This window comes from Quercus suber, unplaced genomic scaffold, assembly GCF_002906115.3.
Source record: "Quercus suber isolate HL8 unplaced genomic scaffold, Cork oak 2.0 scaffold_19, whole genome shotgun sequence".
NCBI lineage: Eukaryota > Viridiplantae > Streptophyta > Magnoliopsida > Fagales > Fagaceae > Quercus > Quercus suber.
This window is the reverse complement of record NW_027069484.1, coordinates 403,836-428,338: the sequence shown is the minus strand read 5'-3', so window position 1 is coordinate 428,338 and position 24,503 is coordinate 403,836. Positions and strand designations below refer to the sequence as shown.

Genomic DNA, 24,503 nt, shown 5'->3' with positions numbered 1-24,503 from the left:
CATTGGTAAATTTACCATCCTTTGGCATTTCTTATCAGATATTAAAAGTACTTTTTACATTACCAAATAGGTATAAAGACACAAAATTGGGCACCATACGTGCTACTGATCCAGAAGGAAAACCAACTGTAGGCAAGAAATCACAAAATATTTCTGATTACTGTTGTTCAGCTGCACAAGCCAGGGATGGTTGACTCTATATTGCTATGAAATAAGGTAGAAGTGGAACCAAGGAAAGCTCAGGCAGAAAACCCTCCAATTTCAGTGACACCCTTGATCCTATTAATTGGATATTTGGAGCACACATAAAATTGAATCTACTTTTTTTTTTCTTGTTCCTTTTTTATAACCATTAATAAGCTATTGAAAAGAATAGGCTTTTTCCTGTAATAATTAAGAGTTAATAGACAAGTTTAATGGTTTTACGTTAAAATAGAGTACTAAGAAACCACAAGGCAAGCAACAGTAGTACCATTAGAACACAAGGTCACTGATTACTACTCTCAATCTAAATCCTATATCTAACTATTCTTGCATTATGTATATGCTATTTGTATTAGAGATAGCTTTCTCCAAGGTAAAAAAGTCTCGGCTTCCTGATTGGAAATGTTATATACCAAAACGTAGTAAGAACAACTCCACTAATGACAAATTCAAAGTTCAGTGTGTTCCTAATAGTGTTTCAGACTTTCAGTCCTTTCGGTACAAAAGCAACAGTTTGAAAGGTAGGGAACACTACTTTGTTTCCTCCAAAGGAAAAGTGATTACTTGTCTGTCTAATGTTTACCACACAGAGAGAGAGAGAGAGAGAAATCTTTGAAAATCCAAAAAATCAACCTAGAGTCAGTGAACAGAAAATAAGCTTACCTCTACTGCAAGTATTCCTAGAAAGCATGGTTTGTCAAAAAGGTGAGCCAACACCAAATGCTTTGGATCTCCCTGCACATAGTAACATGAAAGGCTTACATCAAAACCCAAAGTTCACAATGATACGAGTACCTTGCAGACCTACAGTAACAACATTGTGCCAAAAACTTTAGAAAACATAATCAACTAAAACATGTTACCACTTACCACCTTTCAAAGCATATAAGGCCTGCTTCTCATGTAATGATGCTAAATATCCAAAGGCTCAGGATTGTTTGTAATAAAATAAAATAAAACAAAGGCTCAGATTCTATACAATTGCAATAACAATTGCAAATTCATATGGTTTCATAGATTTTTTAATTAGTACAGAATAAAGGCATAAGGTACATATGATTGAACAAGACTTCTGGAATAGCACACTTAATATAAGTTTCAATTGCTTACCAATCTGGTCACTTCTGCAGATATATATGTCAACCCAGTTCAGGAAACGATTAGTATCACTAGAGTAAATTGAAGTATCAAGGTGAGGAGCTACAGGACCATTTAGATAAGTTCACATACCGTTATGGCGTATAACTTGTAAAGGACATCATTCATGCCACCAGTTTCTTCATTAAGTGACAGATAGTGCCTTTCTAAACTGTGCTTTGATATCACATTCTGAACACGGTTGTAAAAATAATCGACCATCCATGTCACCATTTTTAAAGCTTGAGGATTACCAGCAAATGTATGTTGATCAAGTAGGCCTGCTAAGATCTGTCAAAGTATAGAAGTTCAAAGCTAATTGCATAGCTTGTTGTGGCCAAATAAATCAAATCCATCTTGTAGAACAATTGAAGTAGGATCTACCTTGTGGATAGTGTAATATGGAGCCCAAACAGGTTTTATAGCTTCAAAACGATCAAATTGCTCAGACGGGAAAGCAGAAAGGTATCCTGTACCCATTTTCTCCTGACATTCAGATAAAGCGGATACTACTGCTGACATTTTCTGTTTGAGAGCAGCATTGTGAGTGCTTGCCCACATTAGTGCTGATGCACTCAAGTAATGTCCTTCAAGAAAACAGAACCTGCTAATCAGTATAACCATAGTGACTAAATTTCAAGCCTAAAATTGACTTAAACATCATTACACTTGGTTGAAAGCAGTTTAGAAGACTGATGCTCATGAACAGGGATATAGAGGAACTAAGAACATAAAAAACAATATTGTCTAAACTGTCGAATGAAATGAACTCATATGTGATATTGTATCAGAAAAAGGAAAAAAATGAAACTAAACAGGGTGACCTGAGTAAAGTGATTTTCAGTCATTGCACTTTTTAGACTTTTTTGGTTTCTTTCTTGAACTTCCTTGCATTTATGGTCATCTAATTATTTTATTCATACAGGAAAGAAAGAGAATCTAAGAAAGACTCAATGGCTTTGCATAGAAAACAAGAATACAACATGATTAAATAAACAGAACAGGAAGTACAGAAGTCATGATTGACAAGATTAAAAAACTAAACTAACCTACAAAATGGCCCCGAAGCTCACAATCTGGTTTCTCCCAGCCCCCATATGCATTGCCAGGTGTTGGCAATCCAGCTGTCTTCCTAAAGCTCCAAACCAAGCTATCCTCATCCATCAGAACAGGAAGTACAGAAGTCATGATTGACAAGATTAAAAAACTAAACTAACCTACAAAATGGCCCCGAAGCTCACAATCTGGTTTCTCCCAGCCCCCATATGCATTGCCAGGTGTTGGCAATCCAGCTGTCTTCCTAAAGCTCCAAACCAAGCTATCCTCATCCAACAGCAATAGGTATTCCAAATTTGTTTGCTGTGCTCTTCCATGCATTGAATTTGAGTCCAATCTCACATCATGCAACGAAATTTCCTTAAGAAAATCTCCAGAAAACTTAAAGCCACCTTGATTTTTCATTTTCCGATACATCATTGCCCAACTGTATTCATCTTCTTCCCTCAAAACCTTTCTTGGTAGCAAATTAGACCACGCAGAATCATCGGTTGGTATCAAATGGTAGTGTGAAAACATCTCTTCCTTCCATGTTTCATTATTGGATGAAAGGAGCTCATATCGAAGACCATGTGATGACAATTGAGTAGGAACGTTTGTACACTCCTTACTCATTGCACAACCACATAGCAAAGAGATTAAAAGCACAACTAACATTTCAAAGAACAGAAACCCCTTCATCTTTTTAAACTCGGACTGAAAATACCTCAAACTTTAGTCCAGAAATGACCAAATAAACAATTCGAGTTCAAATATAACTAATGAGAAGTCAATCATACATTTTATCGAATACCCAGAAAGCAAAAACCTTAAATTTGGATGAATTCAACATTAACAAAGTTCAAAACAGAAAAAACCAGACAGTATGAGTTCAAAACCAACTAAAAAGAATCAAAGCATTCACTTTGGACCAAAACCCAGAATAGAAAACCTCTCAATTCAATGAACGCTGTAAGAAAAAACTACACGCTTTTACTTCAAATCCAGCTAAACAGAATGAAAGCTGTCATTTTTATCAATAATCCATAACACAAAAAAAAAAATCCCTGTGAACCACAGAGCAATACAGTCCAAAACACACGTCAAGCTCAAATTCACTCCATAGAAAAGGAATCACAGGCAAATCTTAAATAGTGAAAAAAAAAAACACAAGCCCATGTGAAACCGGGTATTATACGTACACACCCACAAAGTGACCAACTAGTCATCAAGGTAAAGTCCAAAGACTTCACTTCAAACTATAACCACAAAAATACCCATCTCGTGCAAGCTAAGAATTGGTTTCTTGTCAAGTAAAAAAGTGAATATATTAACTGAAGCAATACACAAAACTAACTACCCCCAATAATTCAAGACAACTACAAAAAGTATCAGAAAGAGTTTTTCCTTTTTGTATGTACAAAGAAAAAATAGAGACAGATAAGAATCACGGATATGTGTCATTTTCTGCGGTTGTGTGGCTTTGACTGTAAGAGAGAGACAGAGAGAAAGCGCAAGTTCGGGATCTTCTACTTTCGGGGGGTGAGAATTTGAAGAAATCGCTGGCAAATTCTACCTGCTTTGCTGAGAAATCGAGCCGTTGGATTCTTTATCCTTTTTTTTTTTTTGGAAAAATACTAAATTACTATTTTCTTTTAATTATTAGAGAGACAGTGAATTTTAGCTTATATGCCTTCGTTGAAAATACTAAATACTAAGAAGAGCGTGACATTTGAGTTACAACTTACAAGGCTCTTATCTAATTATGAAATTTAAGAAAGCTTGTAACACCGTAAAATATCAACGATATTTTTAGAACACCCTATTTTGACTTATGATGAGGAGGCATAATCTCTTCTTTCTTTCTTTCTTTTTTTTCATTTTATTTTGACCTGTACTATAGTGTTAGCTAGACATCTTAGTTTGTTGTGAGGTATTGTCGTACTTGTATAATAACTTCGAAATTTTTACATATTTTAAAGATGATTATATTTCTTTTTAAAAAAATTTAAAAGTTATTTTGTCGTTTTTTCTCAAAACAAAATCAATAGAGTTATATGTTCAAAAGGATAATAATTATAATTTTTTCCCCCAATTTTTCTTTTCCAAATTAATTATGATGACATTTTTTTTTAACAAGTTAATTTTTTATTCTAAGGAGAGGGGAGGAGAGACGACACGAATATTTATTTGCTAGGTATTACTATCAATCCTAATCAATTATCTCACAACAAATCATATCTTAATTAACAAGATTGACTTGGTTGATGTTAGAGATATATTAGCCCATTAGTATAAACCCAAGCCTAATTCTATTTTGTATGCAAGTCAATTCTCCTACTTGTACTAGAAGTCAATTAGTCTAGGGTTTAGTCTACTATATATATACATGTTATAGTTCATTGTAATACAAGATTTGTACTACACTTTAATATATTATTGATGTAACCCTTTAGGGTTTCCTCCATGGATGTAGGCCATTAGACTGAACTATGTAACCCTCGTGTGTTATTGTATTTTATACTTTATGCTTTCGCTTCCGCATCCATATTAGCATATTCAACATGGTGTATCAATGCTAATATTTAACATGGTATCAGAGCCATTGCTCTGACCTTTCTTTTAGCAGTCTTGTCTCTCTTGGTGTTACTCCACCCTTATCGCTTCCGCCGTCACAACAGCCACTGCAGCCACTCACCGTTGAACCTACGACGTTTCTCAGCCGTTGTCCTCAAGTTCTGGAACTGCAGCCGCCGTCGTTGAGAAGTCCCGCACCACACAGACCACTGCAATCACCGTCTCCGCTGTGCATCTTCCTCCGATAACGTTTTTGCACATACCACCGTGATCGTCTCGCTTCGATCTATGCAGTTTTTCATGCAGATTTCATTTTTGCAGTCCATTTTTGCATATTTTGCTTCTGAATGAAGAATAAGGACAAGTTTGCTTCCTTTTGCAACAATCGTCGCCGACAATCCAACAAACGGTTTTGCAATTTTTGCAAACGTTTTGGCCATAATATTGAGACTTGCTATTAGCGCAACAAATCAGCTGTTTCTACTTCTGCTGCTACAGTTGCTAACACTGAGAGTGTCCAACCCATGGCTCCTGTCTCTACACAGTCTCAGTCTTCTGGATCCACTTTCTCCATTTCCAAAGATGACCTTGTAAATATCATCGCCAATGTTATTCGTATGGTTGGTAATGCATCTTATTCCTCTTCTCTCTCAGTTTTATCTGGTATGTCTCCTACCTCTTGGCTTATAGATTCTGCTTGTTGCAATCACATGACACCTCACTCATCCTTATTTTCTGACCTTAAACCTGCACCACACTCTCTTAATATTCGTACAGCAAATAGTTTCACAATGTCTGGTCATAATATAGGTTCAGTTTCAACCTCCAACCTCTCGGTTCCTGGAGTCTTTAATGTTCCTGACCTTTCTTATAATTTATTTTTTGTGGGACAATTAGCTGAGTTGGGTTATCGCATTACCTTTGATTATTCTGGATGCATTGTGTAGGATCCTAGGACGGGACAGGAGCTTGGGACCAGTCCCAGAGTTGGGCAGATGTTTCCTGTGGACAACCTTCGTCTTCCACTTGTCGCTCCTGTTTCTATTGCTGCAGCTGCTGCAGTTTCTTCCACTCCTTCCCTTGCACTTTGGCATGCTCGACTTGGTCACGCATCTTCCTCTCGGGTACAACAATTGGCTTCTAGAGGTTTGTTAGGTTCAGTGTCCACAGAAAATTTTAATTGTGTTTCATGTCAGTTAGGAAAACAACCAGCTTTGCCTTTCAATACTAGTGAATCCATATCCACTGATATCTTTGACCTTATTCATTCTGATGTTTGGGGGCCTTCCTCTGTCTCTAGTATTGGTGAGTCTAGATATTTTGTTGTCTTTGTTGATGATTACTCTCGCTATAGTTGGATTTTTAATATGAAATATCGTTCTGAATTATTGGAAGTATATTCTAATTTTGCAAAAATTGTTGAAACTCAGTTTTCCAGACGCATCAAAATTTTTCGATCTGATAATGCTCTTGAATACACTCAATATGCTTTCCAAGCTATTTTGCATTTCTATGGCACTGTTCATCAACTAACTTGTCCAGGTACCTCTCAGCAAAATGGTAGAACCGAAGGAAAACTTCGTCATATTCTTGACACTGTTCGTGCTCTCCTTCTCTCTGCTAAAGTTCCTGCTCCTTTTTGGGGTGAAGCTGCTCTTGATGCTGTTCATACTATTAATCGCATTCCGAGTCTTGTTATCCAAAATCAAACTCCATATGAGCGCCTTTTTGGGTCACCTCCAGACTATCACCATCTTCTCTCCTTCGGTTCTGCTTGTTTCGTTCTTCTTCAGCCACATGAGCATAACAAACTTGAGCCTCGGTCAAGGCTTTGTTGTTTTCTTGGCTATGGCGAAACTCAAAAGGGGTATAGGTGTTATGATCCTGTCTCTCATCATCTTCGTGTCTCCCGTAATATTGTCTTTTGGGAACATCGCCTCTTTGTCGAACTTTCTCATTTCAGTGCTTCCTTATCTTCCTCCTCTGTCTTAGATCTATTTCCAGATGAGATACGTATTCCTTCTGTAGCTGCTCCTGATCCTCCTGTAGTTGCTCCTGATTCTGTTGCTGTAGACTTCTTTGTCCAACCACCAGATATCACTGATCCCTTTCCTAGTTCACCCTTTAATGAACAGGTGGAAGATGAACAGGTTGAAGACGAGCTACCCAACCCCAATCCTGAGCTTGGGTCTCCTGCTCCTGCTCCTGCTCCTGCTCCGCCTGCAGATCTTGCACAAGACATTCCACCTCGTCACTCAACTCGGGTAAGATCTATTCCTGCACATTTACTTGACTATCATTGTTACACTGCTCTTGCTACACTACACGAGCCTCACACCTATCGTGAGGCTTCCACTGACCCTTTGTGGCAGATTGCAATGAAAGAGGAACTTGATGCATTATCTAAAAACCATACTTGGGATTTGGTGACACTTCCTCCTGGGAAATCTGTGGTTGGTTGTAAGTGGATCTACAAGATTAAGACTCGCTCTGATGGGTCCATTGAGCGCTACAAAGCTCGTCTTGTTGCTAAAGGTTTTACACAAGAGTATGGGATTGATTATGAAGAGACCTTTGCTCCGGTTGCTCGTATCTCATCTGTCTGTGCCCTCTTAGCTGTTGCTGCTGCCAGTAAATGAGACATTTTTCAGATGGATGTCAAAAATGCATTTCTTAATGGGGATTTAAGTGAAGAAGTGTATATGCAACCTCCTCCTGGTCTCTCTGTTGACTCAAACAAGGTTTGCCACCTTCGACGTGCACTTTATGGCCTTAAACTAGCTCCACGAGCTTGGTTTCCCAAATTCAGCTCTACCATCTCTCACTTGGGTTACATGGCCAGTCACTATGATTCTGCCTTATTTTTTCGTCGTACTGACAAAGACACTATTTTACTTCTCTTATATGTGAATGATATGATCATAACTGGTGATGACCTCAGTGGCATTCAAGAACTCAAGGCTTTTCTCAGTCAGCAGTTTGAGATGAAAGATCTTGGATATCTTAGCTACTTCTTGGGTCTTGAAATCACTCATTCTACAGATGGACTTTATATTACTCAAGCCAAGTATGCCTCTGAACTCTTGTCTCGCGCTGGACTCACTGATAGCAAGACTGTGGACACTCCAGTTGAGCTTAATGCGCATCTGACTCCCTCAGGGGGGGAATCATTGTCTAACAGTTGGCTTTAACCTACCCACAAAAAAAAAAAAAAAAAAAATTGAGATATAAAATTTGTTGGTTGTCTTCAAAGTGACTATTTTATAATAGTGGCATCATGATGGGGATTTTTGTTTCTACCTTGGAAAAAAAAATTTATTCACAGTAAGGAAATTCATAACTCACAAGTGATAGTAGATTGATATTCATTGGAAGACGGCCTTTCTTTTGCCCCCATTAACATGAATCTAACCTATCTTCCACATTCTCATACTTTGATTTCGTAATATAAAATGTCTATGGTGGCTATACCATAGGGATTTTCCATTAAATTTGCAATTGGAAGTGCAATGCCAATAAACCCAATTTTTAAATTTATAAAATACTAAAGTCTATATAAATATAATAATAAAATGTGATGATGCAAAGAGCCATATCCTTCGGTGCACAAAATAATTGTCATTAAAATATAGAAAGCACTGTGGTGGAAGCAAAAATAAATTAATTAAGTAGTGGCCGAACTAGATATTATATTATATATTGATTAACATTTTCTGTCTTCGATTGTTTCAGATATTGTATGTGATGCTTATACCAAAAGAATTCGCGTAGAAGTTTGTTTGATCAGAAAAAAACAACTCCAACCTTTGTTTTCTTCTTAATATTAAGCATTTGTTATCGTCTCTTTGGAAAAGAAGTTTTTGTTTTATCTCTTACTAAACTATATATGTGGCTTTCCATGGTGGGATTAATTTACAGGAATATAAATTATAGGAGAGCATTAGATAGAGTAGAAATGATGGGTCCTCTTTACTGTATGCACAAGTATGGTTGCCATTTGTCTTGGTGAATATTTCAAGGGATATATAGTAGAAGATTATAAAGATAAAAAAAAATGATATGATTTAATTGCATGATAAATTTTTTTTTATACCAAGCTTTGTTACTTCGAGTTCATCATCCCTTATTGTAAGCCAAGAAAAAAAAATAGTTATACAGTAAAATAAAAAAAATAGTTACCTCTTTGAATCTTCATCTTTAGTTATATTGTCCTCTAGGAATGTAAACCCACAACCCAAAGGCACAATACAATATTCATGTGTCATACAAGTAAACATCAAAAGGTTTTCGGTGCCTATAGTAATAATCATATGATATGTAGAAATAGTAATAAGGGAAAATGAATTCTAGATGGTTCCAGTTATACTTGGTATAACTCTAAAGGTAACTCTAAAGAGTTGTACATTTTTTAAATCATTAGATTTAAGTAAATCCAATGGTAAAAAAAGTACTCATTAATGCTAAGTAATATTCTGATTAGGATCTCATTTATTATCATTTATTTATGACATTCTATACTTATCTCTCAACCCAAAAACAGGTACACGTTTCTCACTCCTCTCTCTTTCTCCTCCATCACTCTTCCACCTCCACTGTCATAGACAAATAATTCAACAAAAATTGTAATTAGACTTTAGCTTTTGTTATGAACACCATGAGTAGATATGTAACCTTTAAAAGAGCTAAATGGAAACAAAGAACTTCATGTAGCAGATCCAACCAAATGAGATTAAGGCGTTGTTGGATTTGAGTTTCTTTTGTGACGAGATTGTTTAAGTTACATAAGAAGTATATAGCTAAACATAACATTTAATTACTTTTCAAATGAGGCACATAACTTTGTATGCAGCAAAACTGCTGATATTATATAATCATTAGCTTTCCCTAAAAGTTTACATAATTAAGGATATTCCCTCACTTGTCTCTATCCATATGTTAATTTATGTTAATTGCTTGCTTCTCTAACATTATGTTTCATGTTAAAGTTGCTCAATAACTGATTCTTCTTTAGGATAAAACTTAAAAATAATATATATCTTCCTGTATGCTGAGCACAAGATATCAAAATATATGGTAGGTGTATACTGCTTTCTTTGTTAGAATTGATTGGTAGTCTTGAAGGAATTATATTCTTTTAGGAGCACTATATGGAACAGCCAACCACAAGTTTCTTTCAAGTTTGGTATTTTTGTTTGAGAGTGAATAATGCTAAGATAACAATATTTTTTCCAATTTTTTTCACATTCATTTAAGTTTCCACTTACACCATTTTTATTATGCACCAATTAATAAAAAAAAAAATAATAAATGTCACATCCATAGATTTATTGAGCTGAAAAAGAAAAATTATTTAAAAGTGTTCACACTTGGAGAGGGAGAGAGAGAGAGAGATTCTTATTGAACAAACATTGTATATCTTCTTTTTTTTTTAGAAGAACCATTATATATCTTTTGTTTTATAAAATAATCGAGAGACTTTGTTATCATACCTGGACTCTTCATTCCATCCAATGTGATATTTTCAACCAAACTATTTAAAACCTCCTTTTAGTCTCTTTTTTTTTTTTTTTTTTTTGAGAAATTTTAGTCTCTTATTTGAGATCTCTAAGTCAACATTATACACCTATTTGTTTTACATTATTATCTATCTCATTTATAGTACACCTATTTGTTTTGCATTATTATCTATCTTATTTATAGTACACCTATTTGTTTTGCATTATTATCTATCTTATTTATAATACACCTATTTATTTTACATCATTATCTATTTTATTTATAGTTATTGACATAGGACTCTAATTTTAAAACACTATTATTATTTTCATGTGTGTTTTAATAAGTATTAGATTATTAGTGTTTACTTAAAAAAAGAAGAAGACATATACTCTAATTTAGCTTCTAAATATAGATTTGATTAATAATTTAATTTTATCTTTTTTTTACTTTTATTTTAACTAAATGACAAGAGTGGATACTTTCACTAATACTACTTGTGAGTTGTGATGACCTAGTCGGTTGTAGAGTTAGAGATATGGTCCAGCACAAAGTGACACAGCCTTTTGAATAAGGCAAGTAGTGACAAAATAATGTGAGGCTTTTCTAACTAGGTACATTGCTCTTGTTGCTATGATTGACAGCAAAACGTCATACTACTTTATTCCGAATCCGTGAACTATTGTGATGGAACAGTAGAGTTGAAATTTTCTTTCTTGGGTAATGGCCTGTAAACAGATGTATAATGTTGTAGTCACTTTCTAGAGTGTGCCTATTCAGTGAACAATTGTAGAACGAATTGCATGCATCACAAAGAACTGTCTTCTCAGCTAGGTGGTGGAAATTAAATACTGAACCCAGAAAAAATCCAAATATCACAGAAAGAAAATCTATATATAGATAATGCTTGAGTTCTTTACGTTTGGTTAGTTCGCTGGGAAAATAGTATGTAACTTGAAAGTAAGGGTGGGCTTGTGTATTTGTAGTAGGGGTGACAATTTGTATTCACGAGTCGGGTTCGTGTCGTGTCGACTCATGAGTATCTGATTATATGGGTTAACACTAACCCGATATGTTTATTAAATAGGTCAAGATTGCTTAACCCTAACACAACTTATTTATTAAACGGATTAGTCATGTCGACATATTTATCAGATTTTATCAACAAAAAAAAAAAAAAAAAATAGTACTAACCAAATTGATATGAATTATGAAAAACCAAAAAAATAAATATTTTTAATATAAAATTCAGAACAACAAGTAACTGCATTACAAATAATAATTCAAAACTAAAACATATCTCAATATTACAAATAATCAATCATAATGACCCGGTTTGGATTGCAGGTTTAGTTGCAGTGCGTTTTGAGCTGTGCGTTTTCTCTTTTTTTTTTTTTTTTTTTTTTTGCCGCACTTGTTGACTTTGGGGACAAAATTTACTGTGCATGTACTGTGTGTGCACTGTTCACACACTGTTCACGCAATATTTAATATTAAAAGTGGGTCCCACAACACTATTCACACATTTAAAAATTATTTTGCTACAGTGTTTTCAGCAACAATCAGTTTTTATCAACTTTCAGCAACAATAAGTGCTATCCAAACGGACCCAATATGTCAAAGAAAATAAACCATAACAACTAATAAGTTTATTTACCTAGGGTTTGAAGGGTATATTAGTAAAATGTCATTTAATTAAACGGGTTAGACAGGTCAAACGGGTTTCATGGGTTGGACACTAAGCCAACCGTTTAATTTCAGTCGTGTCAACTCAAATATGACACTAATTCATTAAACCTCAACCCATAATCTGCTAATTTCGTGTCATGTCATGTTGAGTTCGCGAGTCGTATCTAATTTTGCCACCCCTAATCCGTAGTGCATAGAAAGTGGTAGCATATATTGGTGACAATGATATTGAAAAGATGGTGGTACATTAAAGATCAAATTGACTTCTCTTTAGAATGTAATGTAGAGGAATAAGATTTGGCTCCATCAAAAAGAGTAATGCTAATTCCTTTACAGTTCACTGTAGTATATACCTCATTAAATAGGTGGTGGTGCAAGAACAGCTTTGTTATTTCATGGGAAGAATGAGAAAAAGTGAAAACTTTTTCATGATTTTCTTTTTCTTCCTTTTTCCAACTATTTTAAGGAACCAAAGGAATGTTAATAATTTAATTTTCCCTCATCTTCAATGCTCTTTTTGAACTTTTTATTAAGTTAAAGAACCTTTGAGCTTTATAGGCACCTCTAGCCCACGAGAAATAGGGTGGTTGAGTATAATTTTTTATACTATAGTGTTATTATTTTAGACTAGCACGTAAACATGGTTACTGGTGCCGTTTTTACAGAAAGAAAAACAATGATACAGCCTAAATAACTAACAAATCCTATCAATTAGTAATGCATTTCCAAGTCCTAAGTCCCAACCTTTGAAGAGGACGAAATTCATGCGCATAAATGTTCCCTAAAATGATCTAATCTAATATACTAGTATAAAAACAAAAATATTCCTCTTGCCTTTCTCAAATCGAAGTGTGTATATAAAGTATAAACATAACAAACATACACACATATCGCGGGGCTGCTTTAAAATGTTCGCCGTGAAGGGAAAATAGAGCATGGGTGTGCATTTACACACTGAAGTTGCATTTTCAAATTTGAAATTCAATTGTTTTGGGAGTGTGTAAATACACACACAATGTGTGCAACAAACACTTCCCATGTTCGAATACTTTCCTTATACTCATTATATGTTTAGGGAAATCTTAATCTCAAGTTTAAAATTCAATTGTTTTTGGAATGTGTAAACACACAATGTTTGCAACAAACACTGTTCATGTTTAAATACTTTCCTTCTGCTCGTATGTTTAGGGAAATCTCACTTGCACCAAGTAAAAGAATTCAAATAAAGTGAGTAAATAGAACAATGAAAACCCAATTACTCTATTCTGGTTCAAGCTAATTTGGTCATTTGAAATGGAGCATCGTCATGATTTTAATATTTGAAACAAATACATATTTTTCAGAATTTATTTTATTTTATTTTTGGGTCTTTTTATAGGTATGTGAAAATGAAATTTGGTCGACTATTAAAGCCACTCATTATTAATGATGACCCAATCTCGATTGATAGAGGATATGCCTTCGAACAAAATGGAAGATAATAAAGATTCAATTTTCATGACTTCTTTTAGTTTTAGATAGTTGGATTGCCTTACAATGATGCGCCTTTACAATTATGCTATACAATTGTCTCTTTATCGTATAATGAAAGTTTTTGAGCATTGGTTTTTCATTCAAGGTACACATTCTAATGCCCTTAATAAATAAGAGTGATTGGTTTTTTTTTCTTTTTTAAAATTATTTTATTATCATTAAGCAATTCAAGCCAAAAAAAAAGTATATCATGAGACCATCTCATGGATCCGCACTTCTCTCATATTTGGTGCACTTCACTCATCTATGAGACCCACGTGTTATGAGAGGGGCGTTCCATGATACAGTTTGATAAGATAATTTTCCAAATGAAGACATCAATAAATTCATTTTTTGTACAAATAAAATTTGATTCCAGGTTTTTTTGGTTCAATGATAGATATTTTATCATGGAGCTAATTATTATTACTAGTTGTGCAAGCCAACTTCAACAGTTGCAAATGACTTCAAAGTTTTTTTTTTTTTTTTGAGTAAATAGTGATACTTATTAGAACACGCATGAAAAATAATACTTATTAGACATTGATATTATCTTGAAGCAGAGGGTCCTATTATGCATACATATGCAACCTTATCTAGATATATACTATGCTTAAAAAGAGTATATGTGCTTAATTATTTGCTTGCTTGTGGACAAGAATATTGTTAAATTTAGTAAAATTGGTTCTCATACACGTTTATAATTAAGCAACAAGACCTTACGTGCAAGTGGGAATTAAGTTACCGAGTGGCGGCAAATAGATACAAAATCGAAAGTTCTCTTCTAAGACAAGTAGACATATTGAAACAAATTCTAGGAGTGGTCCTTCCAAGCCTTCTGACAAAGAATTTTTTTTTTTTTTTTGCTAAATACAAGAATATTGAATCATTGATAGAAAGGGTTATGTAGTTTGAAACATGATGTGTAGTGCAAACAAATGTGTGTAGGTAACACGTTAACATCGAGATAGCTAACTAGGAAGGATGAATAGTTGGGGAATGATATTGCTTTAGCATTACTATAGGAAGAGTGCGAAGGTTGTAGTGTACTAGTGGTAAGTTATGTGCTTGGCATTAGTTCACAGGGCAGGAGACTGTCACTCACACTCATCACCATCCCTTTCATATTCGTCTTTTCATTATTGTTTAGTTGTCACGTAAGGCAAATTGTGAGTGAAGTAGCAAACAAGGCCACTGATGGGGTCTCTATATAGCGACCGAAAGGATTTATCTTAACTTCAGAGTTCAGTAGTTTCAGAAGTGCATGGGTATTAAAAATTGCAAGTAGATAATTATAGTTTAACACTTTTTGGACATGAAGAAACTAAATTTGAAGTAAAGATAAAGTGCAAATTTTGACCCAAATGTGCAGTAACCTTTTTTAGCCACAAAATCATAACCAAACTACTTATCTCTATATATATTAATAGGTAAAACTGAGAAAAAAGCCAATTAGATTTCAAATTAGATTCTAATTGTTGTCTAATTTTGCGTCACTTGTCTTATCTATACATATTTAAAAAAAAAAAAAAAAATCTATGTGAGTTAAGTTGGGGAAAAGACGAAGAGTTTAATATAAATAAACCATAAAAAAGAGTAAACTCATGTGTATATCCAAAAAATAAAATAAAATAAATAAATTAAAAAGAAAGAGAGAGTAAAACTCATGTATATATCTATGACTTAAACAATGTTTAATTTGAATTCATATATGTGTAATTGTGTTGTTTTTAATTGTATCGTGCATATGCACAGATTATACACCAGTGAATATAAAGTGTAATCAATCTATTAATTAATTAAATATATTCTGAGTTATTTTCACGACAAACACTAAAAATTTTAATTTTGACACTAACCATGTTATGATTACAAAACAAAAGCAATATGTTAGGCTAAAATCATTGTTTATTAAACTAGCTAATAAAGTAACTATATGGAGAGGTGACCTAATAATAAAAAGCCCTTGTAATCCATTAACAAACCCATCTGCAAGTCTAAGAGTTGTAGTCTTGTAAATTCGAATAATGTCAAATTCTATTGTTGCCCACATCGTTGCACACCATAACACACATAAGTTAAAGTGGTGGGCAAACTACCGCGTACTCTTGGTGCGATGATCACTCCATAAGTATAAATGCTTGTGGGGTGTAAGAGGTAAATGTCAGAATTCAAATCTCCAAGAAGAAATTTTACATATATATACACTTAAATTAAATTAAAGTGAAAATTCTATCTTGTATAAAAAATAAATAAAAAATAAGGTGGTGGGCAGGAAATGCCGACACCTGTTGGACATTTTTTGTCATTATCAAAAAAAAAAAAAAAAAAAAAAAACCCCATGGACAATCTTGGGCTCAGGTTCGTTCCTCGCCTCTTGTAGTAGAGGCCCAAGTGGCACTACAGAAAGGTAATTACCTAGCTCCCTTAACCGAGGCAGAAGAAAAAGTTGCCTCCTCTCAGACTCACAGTGACAAATATCAAAAAATTATAACTAAAAAATGTTTAATCCCAGTGATCCCACCTACAACACTTTTATCCTTTTCCTTTTCCTTTTGTTTTTGCTGCAGATCTTACAAGGGACTGACTCACATCGTCACACTACTTACCAAAAAAACACCTTACAAGCAATCCAGACTCGTTGGAGCAGGGTCCGGATTGCTCATGAGTTATTTCTTACGGCATTACCTCAACATTAAAGTCCTGAAAGTAGTAGAATGATAACAGTAGTAGAATGATAAGCCTCTAGAGTTGAATTGTTCCTGAAATTAAGCCCCTTCCCCCACTCGAGAGAGAAAAGACAAAATTAGTATATGCTAAATTCATATCGATGCAAAATTTTACAGAATGTGAAAACAAGTTGATTCGAAATAATACAAATGGCAAATATCAAACCCTAATATCTATTACACATCATAACATTCCCTTAGTCTCTCCTCCTCCGCTTCCTGTGTCTGTCATCCCTTTCACTCTCATCTGAACTTGATGGATCTGATTCTGAACTAGCTGACCCCGTAACCGAACTACCAGAGCTATCAGATTCGTCATCTGATTCGGATTCTGACGCTGCTTGCTCTTGTTGCATAATAAGGCGTGGCATCTTCTTCAAGTACTCACGTAGGTTTTCAGTGATGCCACCAAGTCCAATGGATGTGAAGAAATTAATTGAAAACCGTGTGTTCTTGGGATTATCCCTAGGGAAGATAGATTCAAAGGAATCCTGCATCGTGGGATCATTAAGACGCTCATTCAGCAGACGGATGCCCAGATGCTCTGACAATTCCTGCAACAGAAACAACACAACAGTGAATACAACAGCTTCCAGAAGAAATGCTAGGGAGAAACCAAAACTAGAGGGAAAAAAATTGATGTTGCTTCTATACCTGGAATAGAATCTTAATAAATATACGAGATGAAGAAGTGGTGTCCTCCTCCGTTAGGCGAATATAGGCTAAAACATGCCAAGGCAAAGCATCTGTGCCGAGTAAATGCGCAAAAAACTTCGCCACATTACGCAACTTATTTGTTTCAAGCCGGTGAATCATGGAATATTGTTGGACAAAGCATTTGTCAAAATTTTCCTGATAAACTTTGTTGATCATGCAGAATCGCTGCCCCAAAAGACCATAATACCGGAGGTAAGTTCTCTCCTGACTACAGCATTCCAAGAGCATAATGTTCAACTCCATCTGCATAAGCCACAAAGACAACTATAAGTCTTCAAGTAATACATAATTTGATTTAAGATTTTTTCTTTAAAATAAATTATGTTAATATATTATTATTATTAAGCTTTCAATCGTATTATTGTAAGATTTTTTCTTTTATTATTTTAAGCATTCAATTTTAGGAGTTATCGAATTCTTCTAGCCAAACTCAACTCCTTGTTAAGTCTCAATTAGCTAAGCCTAAGCAGCAAGAAGCTAAGCTTGGGGTCTCTGTGGTTTGCATCTCTACACCCCTAATAGTGACTGAAGTACCCAAGAGAAATAATCTAAACACCAAGACAAGTTAGAACATGAAACCACTAATGAATTCTAATCGTTTAGGGGGTGGGGGTTAAAAAAACAAAAGCTAAGAATAAAGAATTTTTTTTTTTTTTGATACTGTCATGTAATAACATCTAGCAATCTGAAATGTTAAGAGTATGTATAGTGAATCTAATCCATCTTGTTTATTCATTCATTGTTCATTGATTCACTTGATAGCAAAGGGCAGTAAAGGGTGTCTTCGTGCTGGACAGGAGACTCAGAACCCAGCTCTAGTTAATAATGATTCCTAGCCAAGTACCAAAAACTTGCAGAGACTCAGCGAATTGTGAACAAATATTCATTATTTGTCTTTCCCTACTTCATCTTAAACAAGGAAATACTAAATAAGGAGACTTTGATCTTACAGCAGTAACATCAGGAAACGCCTGCAACACATACCTCTTGACCTGGCTCTAGTTTAATTTTCAGGAGCTTATGACCTGCCTCCTCAAAATCTACACTGGACATAATTGTTAGATAGATTGTCCTCCGAAGATTTACAAGATTTGTCTCTGTTTCATCCCTTATTTTCATCTGCTCCTCATCCTCTTCCTCATCCTCATCATCATCCTCGTCGTCATCTGAAGCTGCATCTGAACCTTCTTCATCCTCAGACTCATCATCCAAAATGGTTTTCTTCAACTCTTCATAACGCTTCTCATTCTCAACGAAATTAGGATCTGGCTTGAATATATCTGACAAGGAGAAAGAAAAATATAAATCAATCCATAACCATAGCTAGAACAATCAAGAAGCAGAAGACAGCTCAGCATTATGCCATACCAAGGGCAATCTCTGGATCTATTTCCTCTTGGAGAGAGATCTCATGGGTTATCTGATCTTCCTGCTCTACAAGGTCCAGATCTGGACGAACAGCTGGGTACCCCTGCAAATGAATAAATCACAGAGGGTATCTTTATTCTAACTATCCTTGGACATTAATAGTCTTTTTTTTTTTTTTTGCTACGTAAATAGGGGGGAGGGGGGCTGATTGGGGTTCAAACCCAGTGCCCAAACACCACAAGAGGATCTGGAACCACTGGGATATCCCTCAAACCCCTGGACACTAATAGTAGCATGTCATACCATAATTCTAAAAAAGAAGGGAGGGAAAAAAAAACATACCTGAAACTTGGCTTTTCTTATCGCAAATAGCCCTTCTATCAGAAATTGAACCCTTTTGTCTATTTCACCTTCATGAAGAATCCCACGGAAACGCTCAAATATTCCTGTAGAAGTGTAAACCTTGAGTACACTGTACAGTAACTAAAATATATTCCAGTAAAAATAAAAGAAAGAGGATAGAAACATTATGACATATAATCTCATGGAAAAAATTGATTGCCAAGCATAGAACATAATGAACCAAAAGTTTGACATAGCTAAACACGTAAATAATCAAAAGAAACTCTCTACTTGTCTTTCATAATATAAGTACTACATAAGTAAACAAATTTTGAGTACTAAACAATATTTTCAAACACTAACCATTTAACACCAGGCCACCATCCAAGGTTACACATATGCCACAGCCATGAGTGGCACTATTCCAGATACCATGTTTCTATATCGTCAAGACAATTGTTAACTTAGTGCTATCATAGATAACAAAGGATGGCAACTTCCCAGTGGAACCTAAGACATCTCACTGATCAGAAAACACTGGTTCAGTCAATATTAAATTCAAATCAGATAGGGATCAGAATAGGCACAGGGTTTTGATCCCAATCTGATTTGAAATAGGGATCATAATATTTATTTGACTTTTTTAAATCTATATTCTTGTCGGTAATTCTACAAAATACTAAAATAAAAATAAAATAAAATAAAAAAAACCAGATACATGCCACATTTAGGGATGATTACAACCCCCCTTGTAATGAACTGTCCTATCACTTAGGAGCTGTGGACTTTGCTACTCTGCCTATCCGAAGTTAGTTGGGTTATGCCTAATTTGATAATAGTTTGTTAGCCTCTTGGAAGGGGAATTTTGGCAAACAATAGTGGGGATATTTGGAAAGTAGCTCCTTTATGTCTTATGTGGTGCCTTTGGGGAGAGGAATATGCACATTTTTGAAGTAAAGGAGATACTGGTGGTACAGCTCAAGTTCATATTACTCAAGGCCTTCTACAAGTGGACATCAACTACCAGCCAACTTTTCCACTCTTAGCATCATGGATGTCTTAGATGATTTGTTTTTTAGATGTTAATTTCTTGTACTTTTCCCTTTCTTTCTCATTTTCTGGTTGACTACTCCTTTGAATATTCCCCATGTACCAGAATAGTGCCTTTTTTGTGCTTTAATGAAATTCCGTTAATTGACTAGACAAATATTTTTTTACCCAATAAATACCACTACGACCTAAATATAAAATGAGTTGACGCTAAGAATTTAGGAACATCATTCCGACTTATTATTATTATTATTTTTCACTTACATAAGTAATTCCACAGGTCCTCCCTGTTTAATTGAAGGATACCATTATTTACTGAAGACAAAGAGCTGTCACAAAATTGTTGGTGACTAGGCCCAACGAAGCCATCAAAATGCCATGGCAAGTGATGGCTTTATTGGTAACCCTCTGTATGTCTAGTGTACAAAATGTGATTCAATGTAGAAGAGAAATTGCTAAATGTGGCTAACTAACCATACCTCCCAGGCTTCCTATATGATAAAAAAGATGATAACTTAGTAATAAATAAACTACTAAAAATTATAAGCACTTAGCAACAAGTACAACTTAGCAAGAAAAACATGTGTAAGCCTTAGAAACCAAAAATACAATATCCACAAATATAACAAATAAAAGATTGAAGAGCTTCAAAAGAATGATCTACATTGAACGCAAGATATTTCATGTTAGGGCATGGTCAAAATCATTGACTGCATAATCCATTTATAACACAAATGAACGCGCACAGAGAGTCAATGGAGTTGAGCTAAGGACTGGAATAAAAGTTTATCAAAGAAAAAAAAAGATAGAATAAAACTGCAGCTAAATCCAAACCAACATAAATCCTGGTCTCTCAATGCAAATGATTAAAATGATTAGCCAAGCAAAAAAAAAAAAAAAAGATTATGATTTAAACCTTCCAAGATGAAGATTTACAATCTGAAATCTGACAGAAAATAAGGTACAGGATACAGGTGCAACTATGGCACTCTAAGAGCAGTCTCCAAATGCTAGATCCAGCATCAATAGATGAAGTGTTCAAGGGATTTAGGGTGGTGACGATAATTTGCTTCATAATGGCTTAACATGCACTGAGGAATTTTATTTTCCAACTACTTCTACAATTTTTCAGTTTCTATATAATAATCTATTAATTAAACTACATAAACAAAAGGACAGTATAAGTGCCAAAAAAATATTTTTAAGCAATTATTATGAGAAAGAAAAGCAGAAGATGCTAATAGAAAAAAAAAATATTGTTCATAATTGCATAAACTCTAATAAACACATATAATATTAAACACATACACGACAGCAACTCAATTCCAACAGCATACCCACCATGCAAGCCTTTAGGTGAGAGATCTTGCAAAAGTGATCCACACTCTGTGACAAAGCCAACAGCAACCTCAACACTTGAATCGGTTGGATTCTCAAGCAGCACGGTAAGCAGTTCCAAGGCTATGATCTCATGAGCCACTAGTTGGTTCACTAAATGTGCAATAAACTTAACAGCAGCTAGTAATTGAGGCTGAACAAAAAGTAAACCAGATTAGAACAAAATCTTTTTCCAAGTGTAAAAAGGTTCCCATCATCCAACAGCAAATCAAATGAAATAACTAAAAACAGGCAGAAACATACCTTGTCGTTCCGTTTATATGCTCTCTTGAGCTGCAAAACAATCCTTCTCAAAAGAAGCTCGCCCACCTCAGGAAACTTAGTGTTGACTACAGCAACCAGTGCTGCAAACACATCTGTAAAACCTGGGGATGCCATCTGCGATTTCATACAGGACCGACAAAATAGCCCCCTTCCCCGTATCAAATTCTCCGAGAAGAGTTCTGGAATAATATTCTTTACATTGGCAGCATTAACCTTGTTCACAAGCCCATTTATACTCTTCCGAAGGGCATCCCATGTCAACCGCTGATATTCAACACTGCTTTTATCTTGAACCTCTTTCATCATCCGAGCCAACTTAAACGGAGGAATGTAAACTCCTCCACTCTTGCCCAACTTCGAATTATCAGCATTTAAATCAACTTCTTGCACTCTCGGCTGTCTCTGAGGTTTTGAATCTTCAAACCCCTTGTCATCTCTATCCTCTCTCTCCCTAAAACCCGCTACCCTTTTCACGTTCATTCACCTCCTCCTTATCTCTCCTATACTTATCATCTCTATCACCATCCTCCCTTCTATGCCTCCTATGCTTATAATCATCAGTCCTATCATTTCGTCGCTCTGATTTTCTACGCCCTTCCCTCTCATCACCATTCTCCTCTGAACCATGCTGCTCACGTCGATCCCTTCTTCTACCACCATCCTCACTCTCCCTCCGTCTATGCTCACTCTCATACCGACGGGCCCTCTCCCTTTCTCGCCTATCATCTTCATCAAATCTACGACTTCTCTCCTTTCTCGCCTATCATCTTCATCATATCTACGACTTCTCTCCCCTTCTCGCCTCTCCACATCCCTCTCTACCAACTCACCATCTTCTTCCTCCGAACTCTCCTTCCTATCTACACGTTCACTACGCTGTCCACTCCTCCCATCTCTATCCCTAACGTCCCTCTCATTCACTCTTTCCCTATCCTTATCATCACCATCATCATCAACATGCTCATCGCGTCTCTCATTACGTTTTCCACTTCTTCTATCTGATTCCCTATCTCGTTTACCTCTATTTCTTCTCTCATAATCAGATGATTCGCTCTCGTCTCGCCCACTTGACTCACTACTGTACTTCCTAGCCATACCAATCTCTCACACACACTAATTATCACAAGCCTATATCTCTGCAATGCAAAAGAACAAACAGATTTAATGCCAAATTGAAATAGCAGCAAGTAAAACCCTAAAAACAAAAACAGCAAAATTCAACGAAAATAGTGATATTAAAGTAACAAGTAAGTTAGAAAGAAAACAATCAAATAGTTTTATAGCAAAGCACACCCCGAATACTTTTATTCATCGGATAACAACACGAAGTGCGCAGAAAATTACGAAAACAATAAATGATTATAAACCAAAACACAAAACTCAAACAATGTGATCCATACAAACTAAGAACTACAATAATTCTTTACATCAGAATGGTAAAGGTTGAGCATGAACAACTAAATTCATAGCTATAAATAATTATAGATATAAACACATTCAAAACTCAATTTTAAAATAATTCAGTCACAGGAAGAATTGCAACCCCAAGTAAGCCCATCATCATGCCTTCTTATTATCCTTCTATGAAAAGGAGGAATGATACATGGTATGCCTGAGACCGGGTGAGAGACACTAGGACTGGTAATAAATAACGGGGTCTTTTTATGCCTCCATAAAAGTTTTGAAGAGATGAGCTACACTACTTCAAATTAAGTGTAGTGAACAGCATCCCTGATCCTTTACACAGAATCAGCAACAGATATAATTCCATTGTCTGTATTTGTTTTTGAAATTGTAACTTGATCTAAAATATAACTCAGTTATATATGATTATGCAGGATGAGCACGACATCAAATATTATCAATTTGAGGTATAGATTCAGAGAGTGGGTTGAGAGAGAGATTTGTGAGTCAACAGAAACAAATATAGTCAGTATTACTATTGGGGTCCAACCAAAATAAATATAAAAATTTAACAAAAACCTTGAAACTTAAGGATACTATATCCATTTATCTAGCAAACAATCTTTGCACAAAATAAAAAATGCCTGCACAGTGACTTGAGATTCACGAATTTGATTAAAGAATTTCACAAATTATTAAAACTGAAACCATGAATATCAAACCATGTCTACATCTAAGACCATGATAAGAACACAATTATGCAGAAAGTTAAACACCAAGAAAACAATTTTCTTTGACTCTAAAACAACAAAAAACAAAAAGTGAATCAAATAGCCCTAACATGGATTAAAATTCGACCCTTTCTATGATGATAACTATTAAACACATACAGAAAAATTTAAATTTTTGATGAACGAAATCACTTACTATCTCTACAAACAATACAAATTTTCAGCAATGGGTTTGAAATCATGACCATGATACCCAGGAGTCTTCCTATATATATTAGAAAGGCAGTTTTATTTATGATCTCAATTAAGCTCTTTAAGATACACAATGCACAAATTATTCCGGATGGTTAAACCAATCTTATGCAGCAGTGGTGTCTAGTATAAATCTTTTCTGTTTGAACAGAACCTGAGACCAAGACCACTTTTAAATTAGACCCAAATTCACAAACTCTGTTGGAAATTTAGACCCCTTAAACACACAGATAGCGTAGCCTAGATTAATTAGCCAAGTTGTTACTTAGTCAAATTATGCACTTCTAGGTTAAAGCAATCAAATAATCATATCAAGATATAAAGCAGCGGAATAATAAATAACACAAGATATGATCACCTAGGAAACCACTCGGTAAAAACCTAGGGAGGATTTGACCCACCGATCCTCAAGGCATAACAGAATTCACTATGAAAGAATTGAAGTTCTTACAGAAGGACTACAAGCTCCCCGCTCGACTTCTTAATGCTACCCACCAGTAAAACTTCCTGACACGACCACGCGCAGGCTCCGAATCCACGGACTACTTCTTTCTTGAATTCTTCAATCAGCTACAAGCTCCCCGCTTGCTTTTCTTTT

At 35.1% G+C, this 24,503-nt stretch overlaps 2 protein-coding genes across 2 annotated transcripts; both read right to left on the bottom strand.

Moving 5' to 3' along the window:
- Positions 1 to 828: 828 nt before the first annotated feature.
- Positions 829 to 2,507, bottom strand: LOC111996869 (uncharacterized). The gene is made up of 4 exons (XM_065761572.1): positions 2,391 to 2,507; positions 1,726 to 1,928; positions 1,435 to 1,632; positions 829 to 939 (listed from the first exon to the last, which is right to left on the bottom strand). The coding sequence occupies exons 1-4, from the start codon at positions 2,503 to 2,505 to the stop codon at positions 844 to 846; spliced, it is 612 nt and encodes a 203-aa protein (XP_065617644.1). The 5' UTR covers positions 2,506 to 2,507; the 3' UTR covers positions 829 to 843.
- A 13,899-nt stretch (positions 2,508 to 16,406) lies between these two features.
- On the bottom strand, positions 16,407 to 23,246 carry LOC111996882 (uncharacterized). The gene is given in 10 exon segments (XM_065761561.1): positions 16,407 to 16,933; positions 17,034 to 17,339; positions 18,081 to 18,376; positions 18,465 to 18,567; positions 18,807 to 18,910; positions 21,198 to 21,387; positions 21,498 to 21,978; positions 21,980 to 22,274; positions 22,277 to 22,654; positions 23,062 to 23,246. Coding segments are annotated over 9 exon segments (2,469 nt in total). The 5' UTR covers positions 22,614 to 22,654; positions 23,062 to 23,246; the 3' UTR covers positions 16,407 to 16,576.
- Positions 23,247 to 24,503: the final 1,257 nt, after the last annotated feature.

Coding starts and splice junctions, on each gene's coding strand:
- LOC111996869 (XM_065761572.1), bottom strand. CDS start 2,505: ATGGATGAGGATAGCTTGGTTTGGAGCTTTAGGAAGACAGCTGGATTG. Junction 1,929..2,390: donor GCTTCGGGGCCATTTTGTAG/GTTAGTTTAGTT, acceptor GTTTTCTTGAAG/GACATTACTTGAGTGCATCA. Junction 1,633..1,725: donor CATATTACACTATCCACAAG/GTAGATCCTACT, acceptor ATACTTTGACAG/ATCTTAGCAGGCCTACTTGA.